We start from the raw sequence: 18,176 nt of genomic DNA on the forward strand, positions 1-18,176 counted from the left end.
GCAAGAATATAGAAAAAGAAAGACAAAAAAGGATAAAAGGAAGACACCCCCCCCTCCTCTGTACCTTCAGGTTTGGTTTTCATGGAAACGTGGTTCTGGAGGATGAGAGGACAGGGGAAGGCAGGCCTGTTGCAGACATCGGGTGCATCGTGCTATCACAGGCTCTAAGGTGAAGCCAGACCCTGGCATGGAGACCCTAGGAGCAGGTCTTTTGGTGAGCTTTCTGGGAGAGCTCTTTTCCAACTAACATTCCCAGGTGGGCACAGTTGACTCCTTTAGACAAGTGTGGGCTATAACACAGGTCTCAGGGAGAATGCTGAGCCCCTCTGGGGCTGTTGTTTTCCACCATTGCAGGTGGAGGAAGGAGTCCCCGCAGCAGGAGAGCCATGGTGGGGAAGGGCTGGGAGTGCCCGTGAGAAGCCCAGGAAAATCCCTCAGGATATTTCCCTGAGATGGACCATGGGCTCATCAATGGCAATAATGACTTGTGGTGGTCCTCAGGAAGTCACTGTAGTCACAAGAACCCTTGGTCCTAGTTTACTCCATCCATCCATTTGTTCATTCATTCATTCATACTATATGCCAGATGCTGGGCTTGTGTCTAAATCTCAGTCCACCTCTTTGAGCCTTCTTTATCTTGTGTTAAATAGACATAATTGTAACTGTGTTTCAGGGTTTTGGGAAGCTTAAATGAAATGATGTATGTAGAGGACCTAGCCTAGAGCCTTAAAAGATATCAATTCCCTTTTGCTTCCTTCTTCTGGGTCTCCAGAAAGAAAGAATCTCCTTCTAATCGTAGACCCCACATCCCAGTTATCCCCTTGAACCAGAACACATTTGCTCCTGGAAGATGCTGTTTTGGTGAAGTTGACAAAATGGGGAACTGAAGAAAGAGAGGGCAATGGATTAGGAGAGCGGGGCAGGTCCAGAGGAAACGTAGCAGGCCAGACAGAAATGCCTTGGGGGGAGGGGGGTGTGAAGTCTGAGAACTTCTTGTGAGGCTGGCTGCTGGCAGGGAGGTGGGAGAGAAAGAAAATTCTCCCACAGGGTGTGTTTCTTAAAGTAGTTGGAGATCTAAGTAGTGGGAGGTGGGAGAGGGAGTGAATCTCTCTGTATCTTGATTGAAGATCAAAACAATTTCTATTCTTGCAAATTCCCTTAGAAATACAGCCTCATGGGGATTGGGGAAGGAGTGTATTTCTTCATAAAGCTTACCAAACAGCCTGGCCGGGAGCCATTTGGCAGTTTTCCCAGCAGGAAATTTGTGGAAGAAGCAACAGTGCCCCCCAAGATGCTGCAGCAACAGACAGGGAGATGGGTCTGTAGGTTCCTGCCCAAGGTAATCCTACAGCCCAGGTGCATCCCTGAGATGCAGAGGGGCAGCTCTCCAAGCTCTCCCTCCATCGACTAAGGAACTGACCAGCCAAAGCGAGTGGCCTAAAACTGTGCTGCTCAAGTTGGGATTGCTGGGGGTTCACAAAGCACCCAGAGAAACATGATGTGTTTAGAGCACCATTTTTATGCAAGGAGCTTTTGTGTATGTGTGTGTGTGGGGGGGGGGGGTAGTTTTATTGAAATGAACATGAATATATTGTAAAATAAAATGCAAATTTCATAGGATTTTTTAACATCAAATGTGAGATTTTATCTTGAGTGAGATGCCTTGGACTATGCCTCTTTATCACCTGGAGGATCATTCTTCTCTCTCTCCTGGTTATTTTGTAAAGAAGATTGAGCGGCCCCTCTGTTTGGAGCTACATGTTTAAGGGTTATGTTAGAGGTCATCATGGCCACCCCTGACCTCCAGCGAGCACTCACAAACTTGGCTACACACTAAAATCATCAATCAATCAATAAAAGGGATGCCAGGCCCCATCTGGCATGATCGATTCTGCTTCATCGTTCTGGAGTGGGGCTGGGCTTGGATGTTTTCCAGAGCTGCCCCGCTGATTCTGATGTGCAGCCAGGGCTGAGAACCATCCCTCTAAATGAAGGACTGTAATGACAGAAGCCTAGATGCTTTGGACTTACTAAATCTCCAGTTCTGTTTTTTCCTACCAATGTCAGGCATGTAGTCTGTTTTCTTTCTAAGCTGCCACCACCCACATTCCTAATAAAATCATCTTCCCTACGATCTACCAGGTGCCAGATGCTATGCTAGATACTTACAACTGTTTTAGAACCACCCAGTGAGATAGGTGTTAGTCGCTCTACACATCAACCTGAGGACCAAAGACATTAAGCAAATGCTCTAGGTTTCTGGGACCCAAATCCATTTTGTCTGATGCAAAATCCAGTCCCTTTCCAAGACAGCCATGATATATGACCTTTCCTAAATAGCCCCTTCTCTTTTAAGGAGTTTTCCTTCTTTATTTTTTTAAAATTGTTTAACTGTTGCTTTACTACAGGGACCACACAGAGGAAAGCAGGTAATAAAAGGAGCTAGAGTTCCAGAAATCTCACACATTACTAGGAATCATTATTCTTGGTCTTCATTTTTTCTTTTCTTTTCTTTTCTTTTCTTTTCTTTTTTTTATTTTTCAGATGTTGGTCTCAACTCAAACCAGATGTTGGTCTTCATTGAACTCTAATGGAACTAGAATCCAAGTTCTTAGACTTCTGGATGGGCCCATGGGACATGTCATTGGTTCTGGCCTTGAGGAATCGTCCCCATTCATACCCAGGCTGAGGGGACACAGGATGGTGCTACTGCTCAGAAAGTATTCTCGGCCTATCCTCCCGCCACTCTGAACTTGATTCTTAAACTGCTGTCTGAGGACCCAGGGCATCTCCTCTTCTGGGCTGCTCTGTACTCTCTGCTCCTAGATCCTGACCTTTTCCATGACCCCCTGGGTAAGTAAGATATTTTCCTATCTATCTAAATACGCTTCCATGGCTGTAGAACGTTCTGCACTGACCCTGCAGTCTCCTCTCTTGCCCTTCTGGGGGGTTGTGGTTGATGATTCCAGCTGCCGAAAGTCCCAGCTCTGCCTTTGGCTAGCTTCTCTCTGATTGTCTTAAGCTACCCAAGTAGATTTACTGCCCTTAGTGAAATATAACTTCTTCACCTTTCATTTATTGCACTAAGGGTTAGAAAGGGCCTAACATAGGCCAAGAACTTGGCCAAGCATTGTACTAAATGACAGAGGCACAATGACATTGCCTCCCTCCTCAGGGAGCTTGCAGTCTAACACAGTGACCAACAGTGGCTACTGGAGGGCTACCACATGGCAGCTCCTTACTAGGAGCCCATAGTCTATCTCATTTTGCCCTCCCAACAGCTCAGGAGGTCAGGGTTATTGTCTCCAATCTATGAATGAGGTTGCTGAGTCTCACTGATGCTTAAGCAATTAGCCTAAAGTCACAGAGATAATAAGCGGTAGAGCTGGAATCTGAACATGCATCTATGTTCCAAATCCATGCTTTTTCTTTTACACTGGAGATTTTATATTCTGTATTCTGAGGGACACCACTGGTTCTGAGTTGATTTGCAGAATAAAGGTGAACATCATGTACTGAGTCACTGAATGACCAAATCCTCCAGGCTTCAGGTTTTAGGCTATGCCCTCTGCCTCCTTCCTTATTCAGGAATCTCTCTCTGAACAAACCCCCATCCAGACTCGAATGCACTGATGCCTTCTAGAAGGTGATCTTCTGAAATCCATCATGTCATCGTTATGTTAACAATATCAAGCATGAAGTAAACAAGCAGTAAAAATAAGAGCTGCTATCCATTAAAAGACGAAGGTGGTTTTCTTTCTTGAACAGCTTATTAAAAAGAAATTCTGAAGGCCTCAACACATGTCCTGGAACTTGAGGTCCTTCTCCAAAGCAGTTGAAAAAAAAAAAAAAAGTCTTTTCTCCTGTTCCAGCATCTTCGTGACCGTCATCCTTCTGGAAAGAGAAGACAGTCCATGGCGAGAACTTCTAATGACCCTTCAGTGCCAAAGGAATAGGGAAAAACATCTGTCTTGGACACTTTGGGACACCATTGTTGGGTGCCAGTGTAGCCAGGACTTTCCATCGAAACATCAGACTAGTAAAAACTCCCTCTCTGACGTCAAGAGTTTTCAGGATGGGTCCACAGTAGGACCTGGATCATATCACCATGATCATCTTTCTACTGACCTCTTTACAGCCAACTCAAGAATTCTGTTTGGGTGAGTTTTCTGTCTTAACCCCACCTCCCCATCCCTGGGTTATCTGGGATCAGAGGCAGCGTCATGAAAACAGGGCTTGTGGAGTCCTGCGGGGGATGAAGAGGAAGGAGTTGGTAGCCACAGGCACATCTCTGTGTCTTTGCTGGTGGAAATTTGAGTCAGAAGGCACTTCCCTTCTCCCAGACAGGGTGGGTCCAACGTCAGAGGCAATTGGCTTTGTCTAGTGATTGTGGCTTAACCTGTATTTTTCTGGGTAGGGAGGAAATAGCAGTGGTCTGAACCCCTGGAAAGTCTAATTGGTCTGAAGGTCTAAAGGTTTTCCTGGCCTGGTGGGTGGTGGTTATTCCACCCAGCATTGAGTTCTAAAGACAGACAGGCTCTGTGGTGAGCCAAAAATACAATTCATTTCATAACCCTTTACTGATTACCTCCTAAAGTGCCAGGCATTGTATGCCCAGCTGGGAAGAGGGCTATAGAAATGAAATGCATAGCCTTTTGCTTTAGTTTATTTGCAGTCTAGTGACTGGGTAGTGCTGGCTTGAAACCTCCCGGAAGGCACTGGATTGTCCCAAATGGACCTCCTTTGCATGTGGACCCCCTCAGCAGTCTGGTGTACATCAGTATCTGATACTTCGTTTGCCATACTGAGGCCAAGCTCTGAAGGCCCAGATCCAGGAACCAGCAAACAGAGCAGCCGGAGCCACAGTGGAGGCTAAAACCTCCCCCAAGAAGCTAGAAAAATGAACTTTAAACAGTGGATGGTTCCCTTGGAACTCTCTCTCCTGAACTGATCCCCATTATTCCCTTCTTCCCAGGCCTCCTTTGAAACAGGACAGATGACTAGAGACCTGGTATGAATCTCACTGCTTTAGAAATGGCCAACAAACCACATGCAAATGCTGCCCTTTTTGGTGGAGCCTGGTTGGAAAGAATCCCAGTCAATATTTGGTCCCCAGACTCTGCTAGCTTTCATTGTTAGTCAATGCAGTACTGGTCCAACATGCTGGAATTAAAAAAATAAATAAATAAACATCTACGTCCAATGGGTGAATTTGCCTAGGCTATCTAGGCCCATCTACGAAGCGTCTCCCAAGCCCAGTCACCAAGACCAGTGTCCTCTGTTGAAATGTGACTGCTTTCTGGATTCAGAAATAGAAAGTTATCTGTGCATCATTCATCACTATTTTTCACAGTGAGACCATTCTGCTTCACTCATGAGACCAGAGTCTGCTGCGATATTTCTAAATTCTTCAAATTCAAATAATCTGAGGGTTTCTCAATTGGCATTTTTAAAAATAAAGGTATTTCAGCAGGATGTGGTGGCTCACACCTGTAATCCCAGCACTCTGGGAGGCTGAGGCAGGAGGATCGCTTGAGCTCAGGAGTTTGAGACTAGCCTGAGCAAGAGAGAGACCCGTCTCTGCTAAAAGTAGAGAGAAATTAGCTGGGCGACCTAAAAATAGAAAAAATTAGCTGGGCTTGGTGGCGCATGCCTGTAGTCCCCGCTACTCGGGAGGCTGAGGCAGGAGGATGGCTTGAGCCCAGAAGTTTGAGGTTGTTGAGAGCTAGGCTGACACCACAGCAATCTAGCCCAGGCAACAGAGTGAGACTCTGTCTCAAAAAAATAAAAAAATAAAGCTGTTTCTTCGATGTTGACATAAGCCAATTAATATACTTGAGGAGAGAACATTTAGGACACATGGGTTCATCTAAGCTACTGAGATTCCATGTGATCCAAATTATAATAGCTCTCACATGTTTTCTTCTAGACCCTAAATTCCAAATTCAGATTCATATATCCAGCTGCCCGTATGTGTCTCCACTGGAATGTCTAACAGGCATCTGCAACTTAGCACACCCAAAACATAAATTGGTTTTCTATCCAATTCTGTTCCACCCCATTTTTGCCATGTCAGGAAAGGGTATCACCACCCACCCAGTTGCTCAGACTAAATTTCTGGGACTTATCCTTGACTCTCCCAAACTCCTCATACCTGATCCACCCTCAAGACTTGTCAGTTCTCCGTCTAAAATATATGGTCCCCTCTTAGACTGCACCAGTCCAGTCTGCCATTATCTCTCCTCAAGGCTGGACTAGGGCCTCCCTTTCACCACACAGCAGTCCCTCCTATGTGCTTTATAAAACGTAAATCATGGCCGGGCTCAGTGGCTCACGCCTGTCATCCTAGCACTCTGGGAGGCAGAGGTGGGTGGATCCCTCAAGGTCAGGAGTTTGAAACCAGCCTGAGCAAGAGTGAGACCCCGTCTCTACTATAAATAGAAAGAAATTAATTGGCCAACTAATATATATAGAACAAATTAGCTGGGCATGGTGGCACATGCCTGTAGTCCCAGCTACTCGGGAGGCTGAAGCAGCAGGATCGCTCGAGCCCAGGAGTTTGAGGTTGCTGTGAGCTAGGCTGATGCCACGGCACTCTCTCTAGCATGGGCAACAAAGTGAGACTCTGTCTCAAAAAAAGTAAAAAAAAAAATAAAACGTAAATCAGATCCCGTGGCTTCCCCTGCTTAAAACATGTTGTTTTCTAAACATTTAGAATAAAAACCAAACCCTCTGCATGGCTTAAAACTTCTTTTGTGGTGAAGCTCCTGCCCACTCCTCTGACCTTGTCTTCCCCCAGCTCAGCAGCTCTCCATCTGTACAATGGGCATGGCAGTCATAATCCCTCAATGGTGAGCATCAGCTATGTGCCAGGTCCAGGGGCTCCCACACATTACCTTATATAGTCCTGGCTACAACCCAGCAAGGTAAAAGTTACCAACCCTGAAATTGTTGTGGGAATTAAGTGAAAGTGTATGATGCTAGTGCATAGTAAGTGATCAACAAGGGTTAGATCCCCTGCCTTTCCGATTGTTTCGAGGGGCGAGGGGGAGGTGGATGTAGCCCAGAAAAGTTTGCACTGGTTAGGGACAGACCTGGACCCAGTGCCAGCTGTCTCGTACTCCCTCTTATCCACTGGTCTAATGACCCCCCTATAAGGGGAACTTGAGCCAAGAAGGGCAAGGACTAGTTCTCTGGGGGGACACTTAGGCTGAAGAAAGAGTTAAGAAGCCTCTTACCAAATCCTGGCCCTCCCCATCCCTCCATCTGCCTTTGTGGGTTTAATGAGAAATCCAGGCACTTCACAAGACACCGTAGAAGTAACTTCTAGGGCGCCACTAACTCATTCAGCAGAAAGAGACCCAGGGCTGCCAATGCTTCGGGGAAGACAAGGGAGTGGAAAGAAGGTGGTTTTTACAGCGTCAGGCGGACAGAAGGATCTGCGTGGTTGAGTGTGAGCTCCGCCCCTGCAGCAGAGCCGAAAAAGCCAGAATCCGGGCTCCTCAGCCCCTCTCTTCACAATATTTGATTAGGAATTTGGGGCTGGACCCTGGCCTGGCACAGACTCGCACACTCTCAGTAGACTCTCCCTCTCTCTCACACGTTCTCCAACCCAAGGAGGCCAGACAGAGGGACGTGGTCACTCTCTGAAAGGTTCAACTCGAGGTAAGTTTGGTCACTTTACTTTGGGGTTTGTCCCTTGCAGTTTTATAAAAGAAATAGAGGAGAGGGGCCAGGAGATGGAAGAGGGGTAGGAAGGGGGAAGTCACTGCTCCTTCTCCCCATCAGAGCCATGACTCCAGGGATGCTGGAGAGTGGCAAAGGGGGTGTAGAAAGGAGGAGTCCCAGCATGTCACCTTCCTACAGTATCTTTATGGGTGTTGAGGGGACCTCCAATTCTTGGGCATGAAAAAGCAAAGGATGATATCTAGGGAAGCCTCTCTCCTAATGCTCATAAATCCCACCACTCTGGGAATTCGGGCACTTTGGAGGGTAGCCCAAGTCCTGGGTACCCCTGCAATCTACCTTATAGAGGGACTGTGGCACCTAAATGCTGTTATGGGGGAGGGGCGGGCTTTGTGGAGAGTGTGTGTGTGCATGTGTGCGTGTGCATGTGTGCGTGTGCATGTGTGCGTGTGCATGTGTGCGTGTGCGTGCGTGCACATTGCTGGGGGGAGAGGGAGAGGATAGAGAGAAGTACTGAGAATTAGCCATGTCCAGGGAGCTGTGGGTTGAGGTGGGTGTCCAATCCAGCTTCGGGGATGGCTCCTGGTTTTAGCTCCTTCACTCTGGTAGGAGGAAGAGATCTTTCTCTAGAGTGGAGAAATGAAAGAACAGCAGAAGTTCCTGAAGAAGCTCCCCCCGACTCATAGACTGCCAGTCCTAGAAACTTCCCACCTCACAAAACTCTGAGCACAGGAGAATCTCTAGCATTACAGGAAATAATCTGGGAGTATACAACCCTGAAGCAACATCGCTAAGTGATGGGGGCAGGGTAAGGAGGGGCATAAGCTCCCCCACCAAACCCTTTCAGCAGCCATGGCTCTAAGGAGAGGCCAAAATGGGCAGGAAGGTGGCTTAAAAAGGAGGGTGGCTCTTGTCTGCCAAGGTGCCCAGTCTGGAAGAAGGAGAAGTGGAGACAGAGGATCACTGTGCCAGGCCTCCAGACAGCCACCTTGGTCCTGCAGCAGCCCAGGGCTGTGCATGGAAAAATGTGCTATTGGCAGTGGGCCGCTCCATCCATCTCCTCTCCTGGCCAGAGCCAGGGACTGGCCAGCATGCCCAGGCAGTGGGCAGTCGAGTCTGCCTCTCAAAAACACTGTGGCTCTTTGTCTGAGGCCTGAGGCTGCCTGAGGATGAGCCAGAGTGCCTGCTTCTCTGCAGCCCAGGGGCTGAGGTGATGTAGTGGGCCTAAGGAAACTGCTTGGAGGGGACAGAGAGGTCTGGGAGGGATGGTGGCCAGCAGGTGACTTAATTGAGTGTCACAGTCAGGGTCCTTCCCATCAGTGCATTAGATTTGATGTTGGTTTTTATGCCCCTTTCTTTCTGCTGTTTACGGTTGCCAACCCCAAGGCCCAACAGCAGTGTGAGGGACATATGTGACACTTCCAGAACAAGAAATGCTCTAAGGTTTCAATGTCTAAGACTGACAGTCGGGAAGGTGCCCACTGGCCACAGGGGTACGCAGTGCATTGGCTATAGGTCACCAGAGAAGCGTACCCGTGCCTGATATGCCTCCCCATGGTCCCTCATCTTCCATGCCTTTAGCTTCACTCTCAGATTACACCAGACCCCACATTTCTTTCCCAGCCTGCTCTGTTCTCATCTCATTAGCACAGGAAGCTCAAAGGCAACAGGCTGCCAGCAATGTGGGGGCCTAGATATAGGCCCGATAATCTAGATGTTGTCCCTTGGAGCAGGCAGCTTGGAATAGGAGGGGTGATGCCAGAATCCCCTCCTAAGCCACTTCCCTTGAGCACACATGAGAGTCTGATTTCTATTTCACCTTTCAGTGTTCCTTGTTCATTTCTCTTGGCCCCACATGGCTCTTGCATGACGCCCATGGTGGAGCATGAGGAGTGCTAATAACATTTTACTAGGCACCATGGACGAGAGAGAAGCAAACTAACTCAGACTGCACACACTGAGTACCCACTCTAGAAGACAAGTGCCACACCTGGGTACCCGTGTCCCCAATCTGGAGAGGATTTGTAGCCGCTATATGAAGACTCTGTCCCAGCCAAGTTGCATATGCAGCCACGAACTGCTAAGTAGAAAGTTTTCTCACCCAGCAGACTGTTACGGATTAGAGCACTTTAGAAGGTAGCCTGAGCCTCGTGGTGGCTGCAGAGAGACTACACTCCTCCCCAAACACTCAAGACCAGAAACCCTCAGCCAAGAGACCAAAAGATCTTCCAGAAATAGTTCAGACATTCCCCTTTGATGTCTCAAGCCACTTTGGAGGCTTCCCATAGACATGGAAAGAGCCAGAGAGTGTTTTCCTTGGACTCTTAGAAAATATTATTTCCCTGGGGAGTCCAAACTGGATGTGGGTTTGGGTCTGAAGAGCACCCCACTACTATCACGCACACCCCAAACACACACACAGGGATTTTTGTGGGCCTTCCATCTTCTGCAACAGAACTTTCAGGGTGCTAGAGGCTCCTGAGGACCTGCCCCTCCAAAAAACACAGCTCCTCCCCCAACCCCCCACAATTCAATTTCCTCCTAATCTCAAAGACTCTGTTTCTGTGAGTCACTCTATGACGAGGGGAAAATGTACTTAGCTCACCCCAAAGAGCCATGGTCTGGCTGGACCAAGTGCAGAGCCAGACTGGGAGGAGGCACCAAGGAAGTGAGAGCAAGGTTCTTCCTCCTGATGTTTGACGCTGAAGTCATATCTGCATAGTTCAAAGCCTCACTTCCTCCGTAGAGTCTCACTCGTGCTGACTCGCTCTGTTCTCTCCCTCTTCTTGCAGAGAGACAAAATGCAGTGGACCTCCCTCCTGCTGCTGGCAGGGCTCTGCTCCCTCTCCCAGGCCCAGTATGATGATGACCCTCAGTGGTGGTTCCACTATCTCCGCAGCCAGCAGTCCACCTACTACGATCCCTATGACCCCTACCCTTATGAGCCCTACGAGCCTTACCCCTACGGGGTGGATGAAGGTCCAGCCTATGCCTACGGCTCGCCATCCCCACCAGAGCCCCGCGACTGCCCCCAGGAGTGCGACTGCCCACCCAACTTCCCCACGGCCATGTACTGTGACAACCGCAACCTCAAGTACCTGCCCTTCGTTCCCTCCCGCATGAAGTATGTCTATTTCCAGAACAACCAGATCACCTCCATCCAGGAAGGCGTCTTCGACAATGCCACAGGGCTGCTCTGGATTGCTCTCCATGGCAACCAGATCGCCAGTGATAAGGTGGGAAGAAAGGTCTTCTCCAAGCTGAAGCACCTGGAGAGGCTGTACATGGACCACAACAACCTGACCCGGATGCCCGGTCCACTGCCTCGATCCCTGAGAGAGCTCCATCTTGACCACAACCAGATCTCACGGGTCCCCAATAATGCTCTGGAGGGGCTGGAGAACCTCACAGCCTTATACCTCCAACACAATGAGATCCAGGAAGTGGGCAGTGCAATGAGGGGCCTCCGGTCACTGATCTTGCTGGACCTCAGTTATAATCACCTTCGGAGGGTGCCTGATGGACTGCCCTCAGCTCTAGAGCAGCTGTACCTGGAGCACAACAACGTCTACACCGTCCCCGATAGCTACTTCCGGGGTTCACCCAAGCTGTTGTATGTGCGGCTGTCCCACAACAGTCTTACCAACGGTGGCCTGGCCTCTAACACCTTCAATTCCAGCAGCCTCCTGGAGCTTGACCTCTCGTACAATCAGCTGCAGAAGATCCCCCCAGTCAACACCAACCTGGAGAACCTCTACCTCCAAGGCAATAGGATCAATGGTGAGAGCTTGTCAAAGGGGAGAATGGAGTGGCTGTCTTTTTCACTTCAAAGACCCTATTCTGGTGCTAGTGGCAATACAAGAGAAATAGAAGTAGAGGAATCAAACAGAACAAATGAAGGAAGCTGACAGCCAAGCCATACCCCTGCCCAAAAGGTATAAAATAGCACACACTTACATGACACAGAAGTGCTAAGAACATTCAAGTGGGGAGTGGTTAGTGCAGAAGACTTCCCAGGAGAGGTAGGTTTCATTCTAGGTCTTAAGAGATAAGCAGGCATGGATTATAAGAATGCAGAACAAAGCCATTCCATTGTCACAAACGAAGGAACCAGTCATTAAACAGAGCACCTGTAGAGGACAGCCAGGAAATGCTTGTGTCTGAGAGGAAGGGGTCATGTGTCGAGGAGCAGTGAGAGATGAGTTTGGAGAGGTTTAAGAGGGAAAAGTTCATAGAGAGGGAGATTTAAGTTTAAATTTTAAGGTCCATCATGGGAGGAAGGTTGGCTGCTAAGAACCCATGGTATCTATACTTACTCTCAGACCCAGAAGAGGATGAGCTCTCTGTTTCCATTTGATCTACTCCTGCCTCTACAGCCTGGTCTTGTGTTTTGGTGTTTATTTGTTTTTTTAAACATAACAGCTGGTGGACAAAAATGTGCAGTCTCTTGGAGCTGAATGCAGCACTTGTTCAGTTCTCCCTGGAGTACAAGAACCCCCTGGTGGCAGGGCAGAGGTCCTCCCTGGGGTAACATGAGCCTGACCACCACAAAGCCTAGGACACTGGGCTTCTTGTTTTTAAGCACTTCCCTGAAAATGCCTAAAGAAACCAAAAGAGCTGCCTCCTTGCCTCTGAGAACTAAAATATTCATTTCACATTGAATTATCTAGTTGCTTTTCAGCTCCCTTTTCTCTTAGGATCTTGTGTTCAGAACATGCTTATATTACCCCAGGGCCTCTGATGTCTTAATCCCAGCTGGAAGGTACTGAGCCAGCACTTAACTTCCCTTCCTCTGTCAGCAAAGTCCTCTTCTCTCTGAGGAAGCAAGGACTCATTAATGACCACTGGCAAAGGGCTTTGAAGTGGAGCCTGCTGAGAATGATCAGCACCATCAAAGCACTGAGAGGGACTGAGTCTTCATGCTCTCCCTCTCGTTCCTTTCTCCCCCTGTGCTCAGGGAACAGATCAGTCATTTAGCAAGATGTTAACGAGCTGGACAGCCCTCTGAGTGAGAGTGGCACCAGCCCCAGAGGGCAGTGCAGGAGCTGACAGTCGGGCAGGCAAGGTGAAGAGGAACCTGTCTGGCCCTTTAGTTTCAAGTGTAAGACATCATTGCGTACAGTCCAAACTGTTTTATTTAAAGCCTCTTTTTCTTTGGGGTCTTCTTATTCCTGGGGCAGAAAGGGGTGCTCCTCTATGACATTTTGAAGATGTTGCATGCCACAGAGGGTTTGACATTTCCTCAAGGCTGTCTATCACCCTGTCAGCAATCACCAATACTTACCTGCTATCCACTCTGTATCTAGGAGGATTGTCACATCAGAAATGTCAGACTGTATGCCATGCTTCATCAGAGTTTGACCCTAAAAATGTGGCAGAAAAGAGCAGCTGTCATGGGAAAGAATCCATTAGTTAGCACCTAACTACACAATCAGAGCAAGCAAGGGTGGGAAAAGCTTTGTCATAGCATCCTGTCACCTCTCTGCCTTCACACAGAACCACATCTGCACCCTAATACGAGGTGGTCCACCACTCCCAAAAGTTTGCCAGAAAATAAAATTAGTTTAGTGAAATGTCCCAAGGTCCTATGAAAAAGTTCATTAAAACAACCTAAAAAATTTCAGCATCTACTTCAAATCCCTTCGTGTGCCATTTAAGCCTAATCCCCTTTTCTAGGTATTATGTGGTTTTTCTCCTAGTCTTCTCTTTAGGCAAAATAACACCAATGCCTTATTTTCCTTACATTAGTGAATTAATATAAGTGCTTGGTCCTGGACCTGGCACAAAATTTAAAAACCAATACATGATAACTATTAGCTTTTCTTCTCATTGCCACTTTGAAGTTGACAGGTACAGTTTGTGTTGTTGTTTGCATTGCAAAGATAAGGAAACTGAGACACAGAGAAGGAAAAGCCATCTCTCAAGATCACCCAGACTATGTAGTATAGACCCTGCATTTCTGTCTTCAGTATTAAAGGACCTAGAGCCAGGCATCTTTGACTGAGGACAGTGAGGAATAGCTCTCTGATTCAGACCGCTAGCAGGGAACTGATTCAGTTCCCCAAGCTCACCCCCTCTCCCAGGGCAAAACCTAGGGCACAAGCAAGGGACATCTCCCTGGCATAGCTAGGCAGGGACTGAGGGATGGAGGTGTGGATTGAAGCAACCCTCCGGGGGAGGACCTAAAAGAAGAACAGGAACTCAAGGGCATGCAGGGGAATAAGACATGGTCCTGTCTCTCACTCCCCTCTTCCACCAGCAACTCCCTCAGTTTTTCCAGCCTGGCAACAGCAAGGGAACATAGCTCGGAATGTTATTCGGAAGTTTTGGGATCCAGTGGGGCAGGGTGGGTACACCAGGAGGAATTTGGAAAGACTTATGTCAGTATTTAATCTGGGCTGGAAAATGTGCTCCTGCGCCTCCAAGCAGAAGCCCTGTGCTATTCACGGGCTTGGGAAGGACAAGTGAGGCAGCTCACAGTGCCCGGCACGTGGCTAGAATCTGTGTACACTGTGCATCTAGTTCCCCACAAGTATGCCCCATATTTATGCATCCATAGCTGAGGTTCAGGATTTTAGCGGACAGTGTGAGGGCTCCAGACTGGGATAGAGAATCCATCACTAAGCCTCTAGCTCAGAACCAAACAGGGTTGGAAGTGATAATTAAGCTAAGCCTCTTGACTTCTCCCTATCCCATGCCACTCCGTGTACACAGATAACATAGGCCAAGCCCCTGGCCTAGGCTCTGCCCCTAAACTGCCCACTCAGAGGCATTTAATCTATTCCTTGGGACCAGAAAGGAAGCATGCAAACAGCATTCTGGATCTTCTACCCCGCTGTGTCTTCTAAAGAAGGGTATTTCCCATTCTCCCCCAGTCTTCCCAGTGTCTATTCTTTGGGCTTAGATTTTTCTGACTTATGTTCACAGTACAAGTTAACTTGTCGCAACCTTACCCCATCTCATCTGGGTCAGTTCTTAACTGAGACTGAAAATAATTGATAACATTAATTTAAAAACACTTTATTCATCAGCCTATTTAAGCTCTCCATACTGTCTTCCTTGAACCTTCATTTTCATGCCCATAACCTCCCCCAAGGGGAGCCTCCACAGTCACCCCAGGAAGAGAGCTAGAAAGGCCTTCCTCCTGCTCCTGCCTGGCCCCAGGTGGATTCACAGCTCCTGACCACCACTGCACGCTGAGGGACAGCTCTGGTGGAACCCAAGCAAGCCTCAGCTCCAGGTCTACTCAAGTGTTGCAGCTTCTAGAGATGTACCCATGCTTGATCTTACCTTCAGGACCCCCTGGCTAACTTCATCCAAACTCCCTTTGCAGAGAATGACAAGAACAAGTTTCCTGAAAGCCTCATTCACCACTTTGAAGGCAGCCCTTAGAGGCTTCGGCAGCTTTCGGTGGTGACTTTTGCTATCCCTGCTGCAGTTTTAGCTGAGTTCTTGGTTTTTGTTCTTTTGTTTTGTTTTTTCCTTTTAAGTTACTGACCCAGTAGACTGGACAGAGTAGTGGTTGATTTGTCAGAAAGGACAACCAGAAGGAGAACAGAGTGAATGGCAGCAGAAGACTTTATGTTAAAACCAAACAAAACTATTGTTACCTATTAGGGGTCTGTGGTTTAGGGGGAAATCTCCCAAAGAGGGGACTCTTTTGAGACTTTAAAAAAAATAGGTAGGCCGTAATAATGTTAAATGCAAGAGGCATGGAAATGATTTATTTGACCCTTGAGGTCCATGGCAGCCCCAGCACTCTATGAGTATCCAGCTTTAAACTCAGAGCCTTGCTCATTCCTCTGGCAGTACTCAGAACGTAGATGTGCAACCCCCTCAAAGCTCTGCCGTGCAAAGATGCTTGTCTCTCCGCCCAGTCTTTCTCCCTTTAATTTTCTGCCACTTTCTCTATTTGCAAAGTGGCAGGAGATATTTAAGTCCCTCCATTTCCCCAGTTTTCCTTCTCATAGCAATTCAGAAAAGCCCTCCCTCTACAAAAGCAATCAAGTGTCCACAGTTGGTCTTTGGCTACACTCTGCTTTCCCCTGCTTCGCACAGGAAAAAACAAAAACAAACAAACAAAAAACCAGGTCCTGGAGGGAGGGACATTTAAGGGTCTGTGAAGTAAATTGCAGGTGGGGCTGGGAGGTGAGGTGATTAGGAAGCCAAGCTGCAGGTGCAGCCACAGTCCCGACTCTGTCCTTAACTCTGTTCCCTAGCGGTTTGATTCCAATCTTGGAAAAAGCGTCTACCTGACCCCCACCCCCCAAGTTCGACCCCTTGCGTCAAAAGTTGTTATCTATGCAGCCCCACAGAGGCTGTCTAAACTCACTGTGGACCCAGGTCCCTGATCTGGGCTTCCCCCCGCCACCCCTGCTCCTCGTGTTCCCACAGAGTTCTCCATCAGCAGCTTCTGCACCGTGGTGGACGTCGTGAACTTCTCTAAGCTGCAGGTGCTGCGCCTGGACGGGAACGAGATCCAGCGCAGCGCGATGCCAGCGGACGCGCCCCTCTGCCTGCGCCTCGCCAGCCTCATCGAGATCTGAGCAGCCCTCGCACCGGGCACCGGGCGGAGAGCCCCCACTGCCCCACTGCATTTGGCTTGATGGTTTGGTTTGGCTTTTGCTGGAAGGTCTGGGACAAACCATGTGGCAGAAGTCCTCGGGCTCTCTCTTTAGTCTTCTTCCCTGTAGGCAGGGTGGGGTGGGGTCAGGGACAGGTAGCCTTCTGCTGAGCACATAGGCAGAAGCTCTCTCTTTTCCAGGGACAGCAGTGGAGTAATTCCTGGACGTTCCAACCCCAGAAACTTCACTACTCTTCTTCCTGATCATCCGATGTCGTGGAACTTTAAAAGTTGCTTGGGCAAAACAGTTCACAACCGTACTTCTCCAATATTCCCTGACTCTCTGTGAGCAGCGCTTGACAGCTCACCCTAGTGTTGTGCTGGCCATGCAGTTGCTCTGGGCACTTATTCGTTGCTCCTCAAAATATACCTCTTGCCCAGCTGCCTCCTCCCAAGTCCACCTCATCCACTCACCTTCCTCCACAGATGCCTCTTCTGTGCCTTAGGTGGAGTTGGGAGACCCCATGGCATGTGAGCATCTGCCCAGCAACCTGTGGAGAGAACCCACACTTTTGTCTGAGGTTGAAAGGATACCAAGAGTCACCTCTACACCTCCCTAACCACACCCCTTGAAAGCCACCAGATTAAAGGTCACCAGCATGATGATAATATTTGTGGCCTGGTGTGGGAGGGGACAAACAACCCCAGGCTTAAGGAAATGTATGGGGCTATATTTGAGCAGCTGGGTAGCTCTTTGAAGGTGGATCAGACTTCAAGAGAGAAAAGGCCAGACTTAGCTTATCCTCAGCATCCCTAATGGGGCAAACATGCCCCAGATTGGCTGAGTTGAGGAAGCAGTCCCAGTAGTTCCATTCTTGCCCACTGCTTTCTACATTCCCAAGACCACCCTACTTTGAGCCTTTATCCTCAAAGGTAGAGGCCATGTGGTTTTCAAAGCATGAGAAAAAATAGTTTGCCATCTCCTTTTATCCATGCAGGAAGGTTCTATATCCTGATGAAAAAGACAGACTCCAACCAGCCCTGGATTTGCCTGCTAGACCAAAGGAGGGTAGAAGGATGTGGTTAATCTATATTATCTGATTTGTCCTAAGGCCAGAGTTAAAAGTATTAGCTCTGGCTGGATATGCTCATTGGGGTCCATGAAGCCCAGGCCAGGCAGCCAAATCTTGCCTGTGCTGGGCACAAAATCCTCTGCTTTCACATCTCTGAGCTACACCCTCATTACTGAAAATGCTGTTGCTTTATAGCTTGGCTGGAAAGCAGTTAATTCTTCCCATTTCTAAAAGGCAATGTTGCCTGGGGCTTAACCCACTTGATCTTTTGGGCACTGTTGGGATGGAGCCATCTGGGCAGGCAGGGGCAAGGACGGGTTGAGGAGAGTGGCCCAAGTCTGGTCCCTGCCGAGATGCTGTTACATCCCTGATACTGTGTATGCTTTGAAGCAGCTTCCCTGAGAAGGGAAGGGGGGGATCCTTGGACTATGTTCTTGGCTCCAGACCCTGAAAATCCACAAAAGCCAAACCAGCTCATTTCAACAAAGGAGCTCTGATGCGAGGGGCAAGGCTGCCCCCTGCCCCAGGGCTCTTCAGAAAGCACCTGCATGTGAACGCCATCATGCCTCTATAAAGAATCCTTATCACAGGAAAAGCATGAGTGGTGGCTAACCTGACCAATAAAGTTATTTTACGATTGCATCTGCAAGAATGGAGTCTTTTAAAACAGACTACAGGAGGGTTACTTTAGGGGGAACTATTGGGATCACAAAGGCCTTGGACTGAATGAGCCCTCTTTCTCATCTATTCTGTTTGAGCAGATGTAGCGAAGAGGCTAAAAAGGAACCTGTATAAGTGCTGGAGGTAGCAACTTTTATGTTCTGGAAGTTCTTTAAGTCTATCTTCAACCCTAC

At 48.4% G+C, this 18,176-nt stretch overlaps 1 protein-coding gene and 1 long non-coding RNA gene across 3 annotated transcripts; one reads left to right on the forward strand and one right to left on the reverse strand.

Moving 5' to 3' along the window:
* Positions 1–2,452: 2,452 nt before the first annotated feature.
* Positions 2,453–16,802, reverse strand: LOC142863846 (uncharacterized). The gene is made up of 3 exons (XR_012914481.1): positions 16,724–16,802; positions 12,971–13,049; positions 2,453–3,894 (listed from the first exon to the last, which is right to left on the reverse strand). It is a non-coding gene; the product is annotated as an uncharacterized LOC142863846 (long non-coding RNA).
* On the forward strand, positions 7,562–17,964 carry FMOD (fibromodulin). Of its 2 annotated transcripts, XR_012914480.1 has the most exons (4): positions 7,562–7,665; positions 10,479–11,466; positions 16,081–16,294; positions 16,457–17,964. XR_012914480.1 is itself a non-coding variant. In XM_012758764.3 (3 exons), the coding sequence occupies exons 2-3, from the start codon at positions 10,488–10,490 to the stop codon at positions 16,230–16,232; spliced, it is 1,131 nt and encodes a 376-aa protein (XP_012614218.1). In that variant the 5' UTR covers positions 7,562–7,665; positions 10,479–10,487; the 3' UTR covers positions 16,233–17,964. The 2 variants fall into 2 exon arrangements, 1 of the variants encoding a protein (XP_012614218.1); XM_012758764.3 differs by having other exon boundaries at positions 16,081–17,964.
* Positions 17,965–18,176: the final 212 nt, after the last annotated feature.

The sequence above is a fragment of the Microcebus murinus genome, chromosome 23 (assembly GCF_040939455.1).
Source record: "Microcebus murinus isolate Inina chromosome 23, M.murinus_Inina_mat1.0, whole genome shotgun sequence".
Classification (NCBI taxonomy): domain Eukaryota; kingdom Metazoa; phylum Chordata; class Mammalia; order Primates; family Cheirogaleidae; genus Microcebus; species Microcebus murinus.

Coding starts and splice junctions, on each gene's coding strand:
- FMOD (XM_012758764.3), top strand. CDS start 10,488: ATGCAGTGGACCTCCCTCCTGCTGCTGGCAGGGCTCTGCTCCCTCTCC. Junction 11,467..16,080: donor CCAAGGCAATAGGATCAATG/GTGAGAGCTTGT, acceptor GTGTTCCCACAG/AGTTCTCCATCAGCAGCTTC.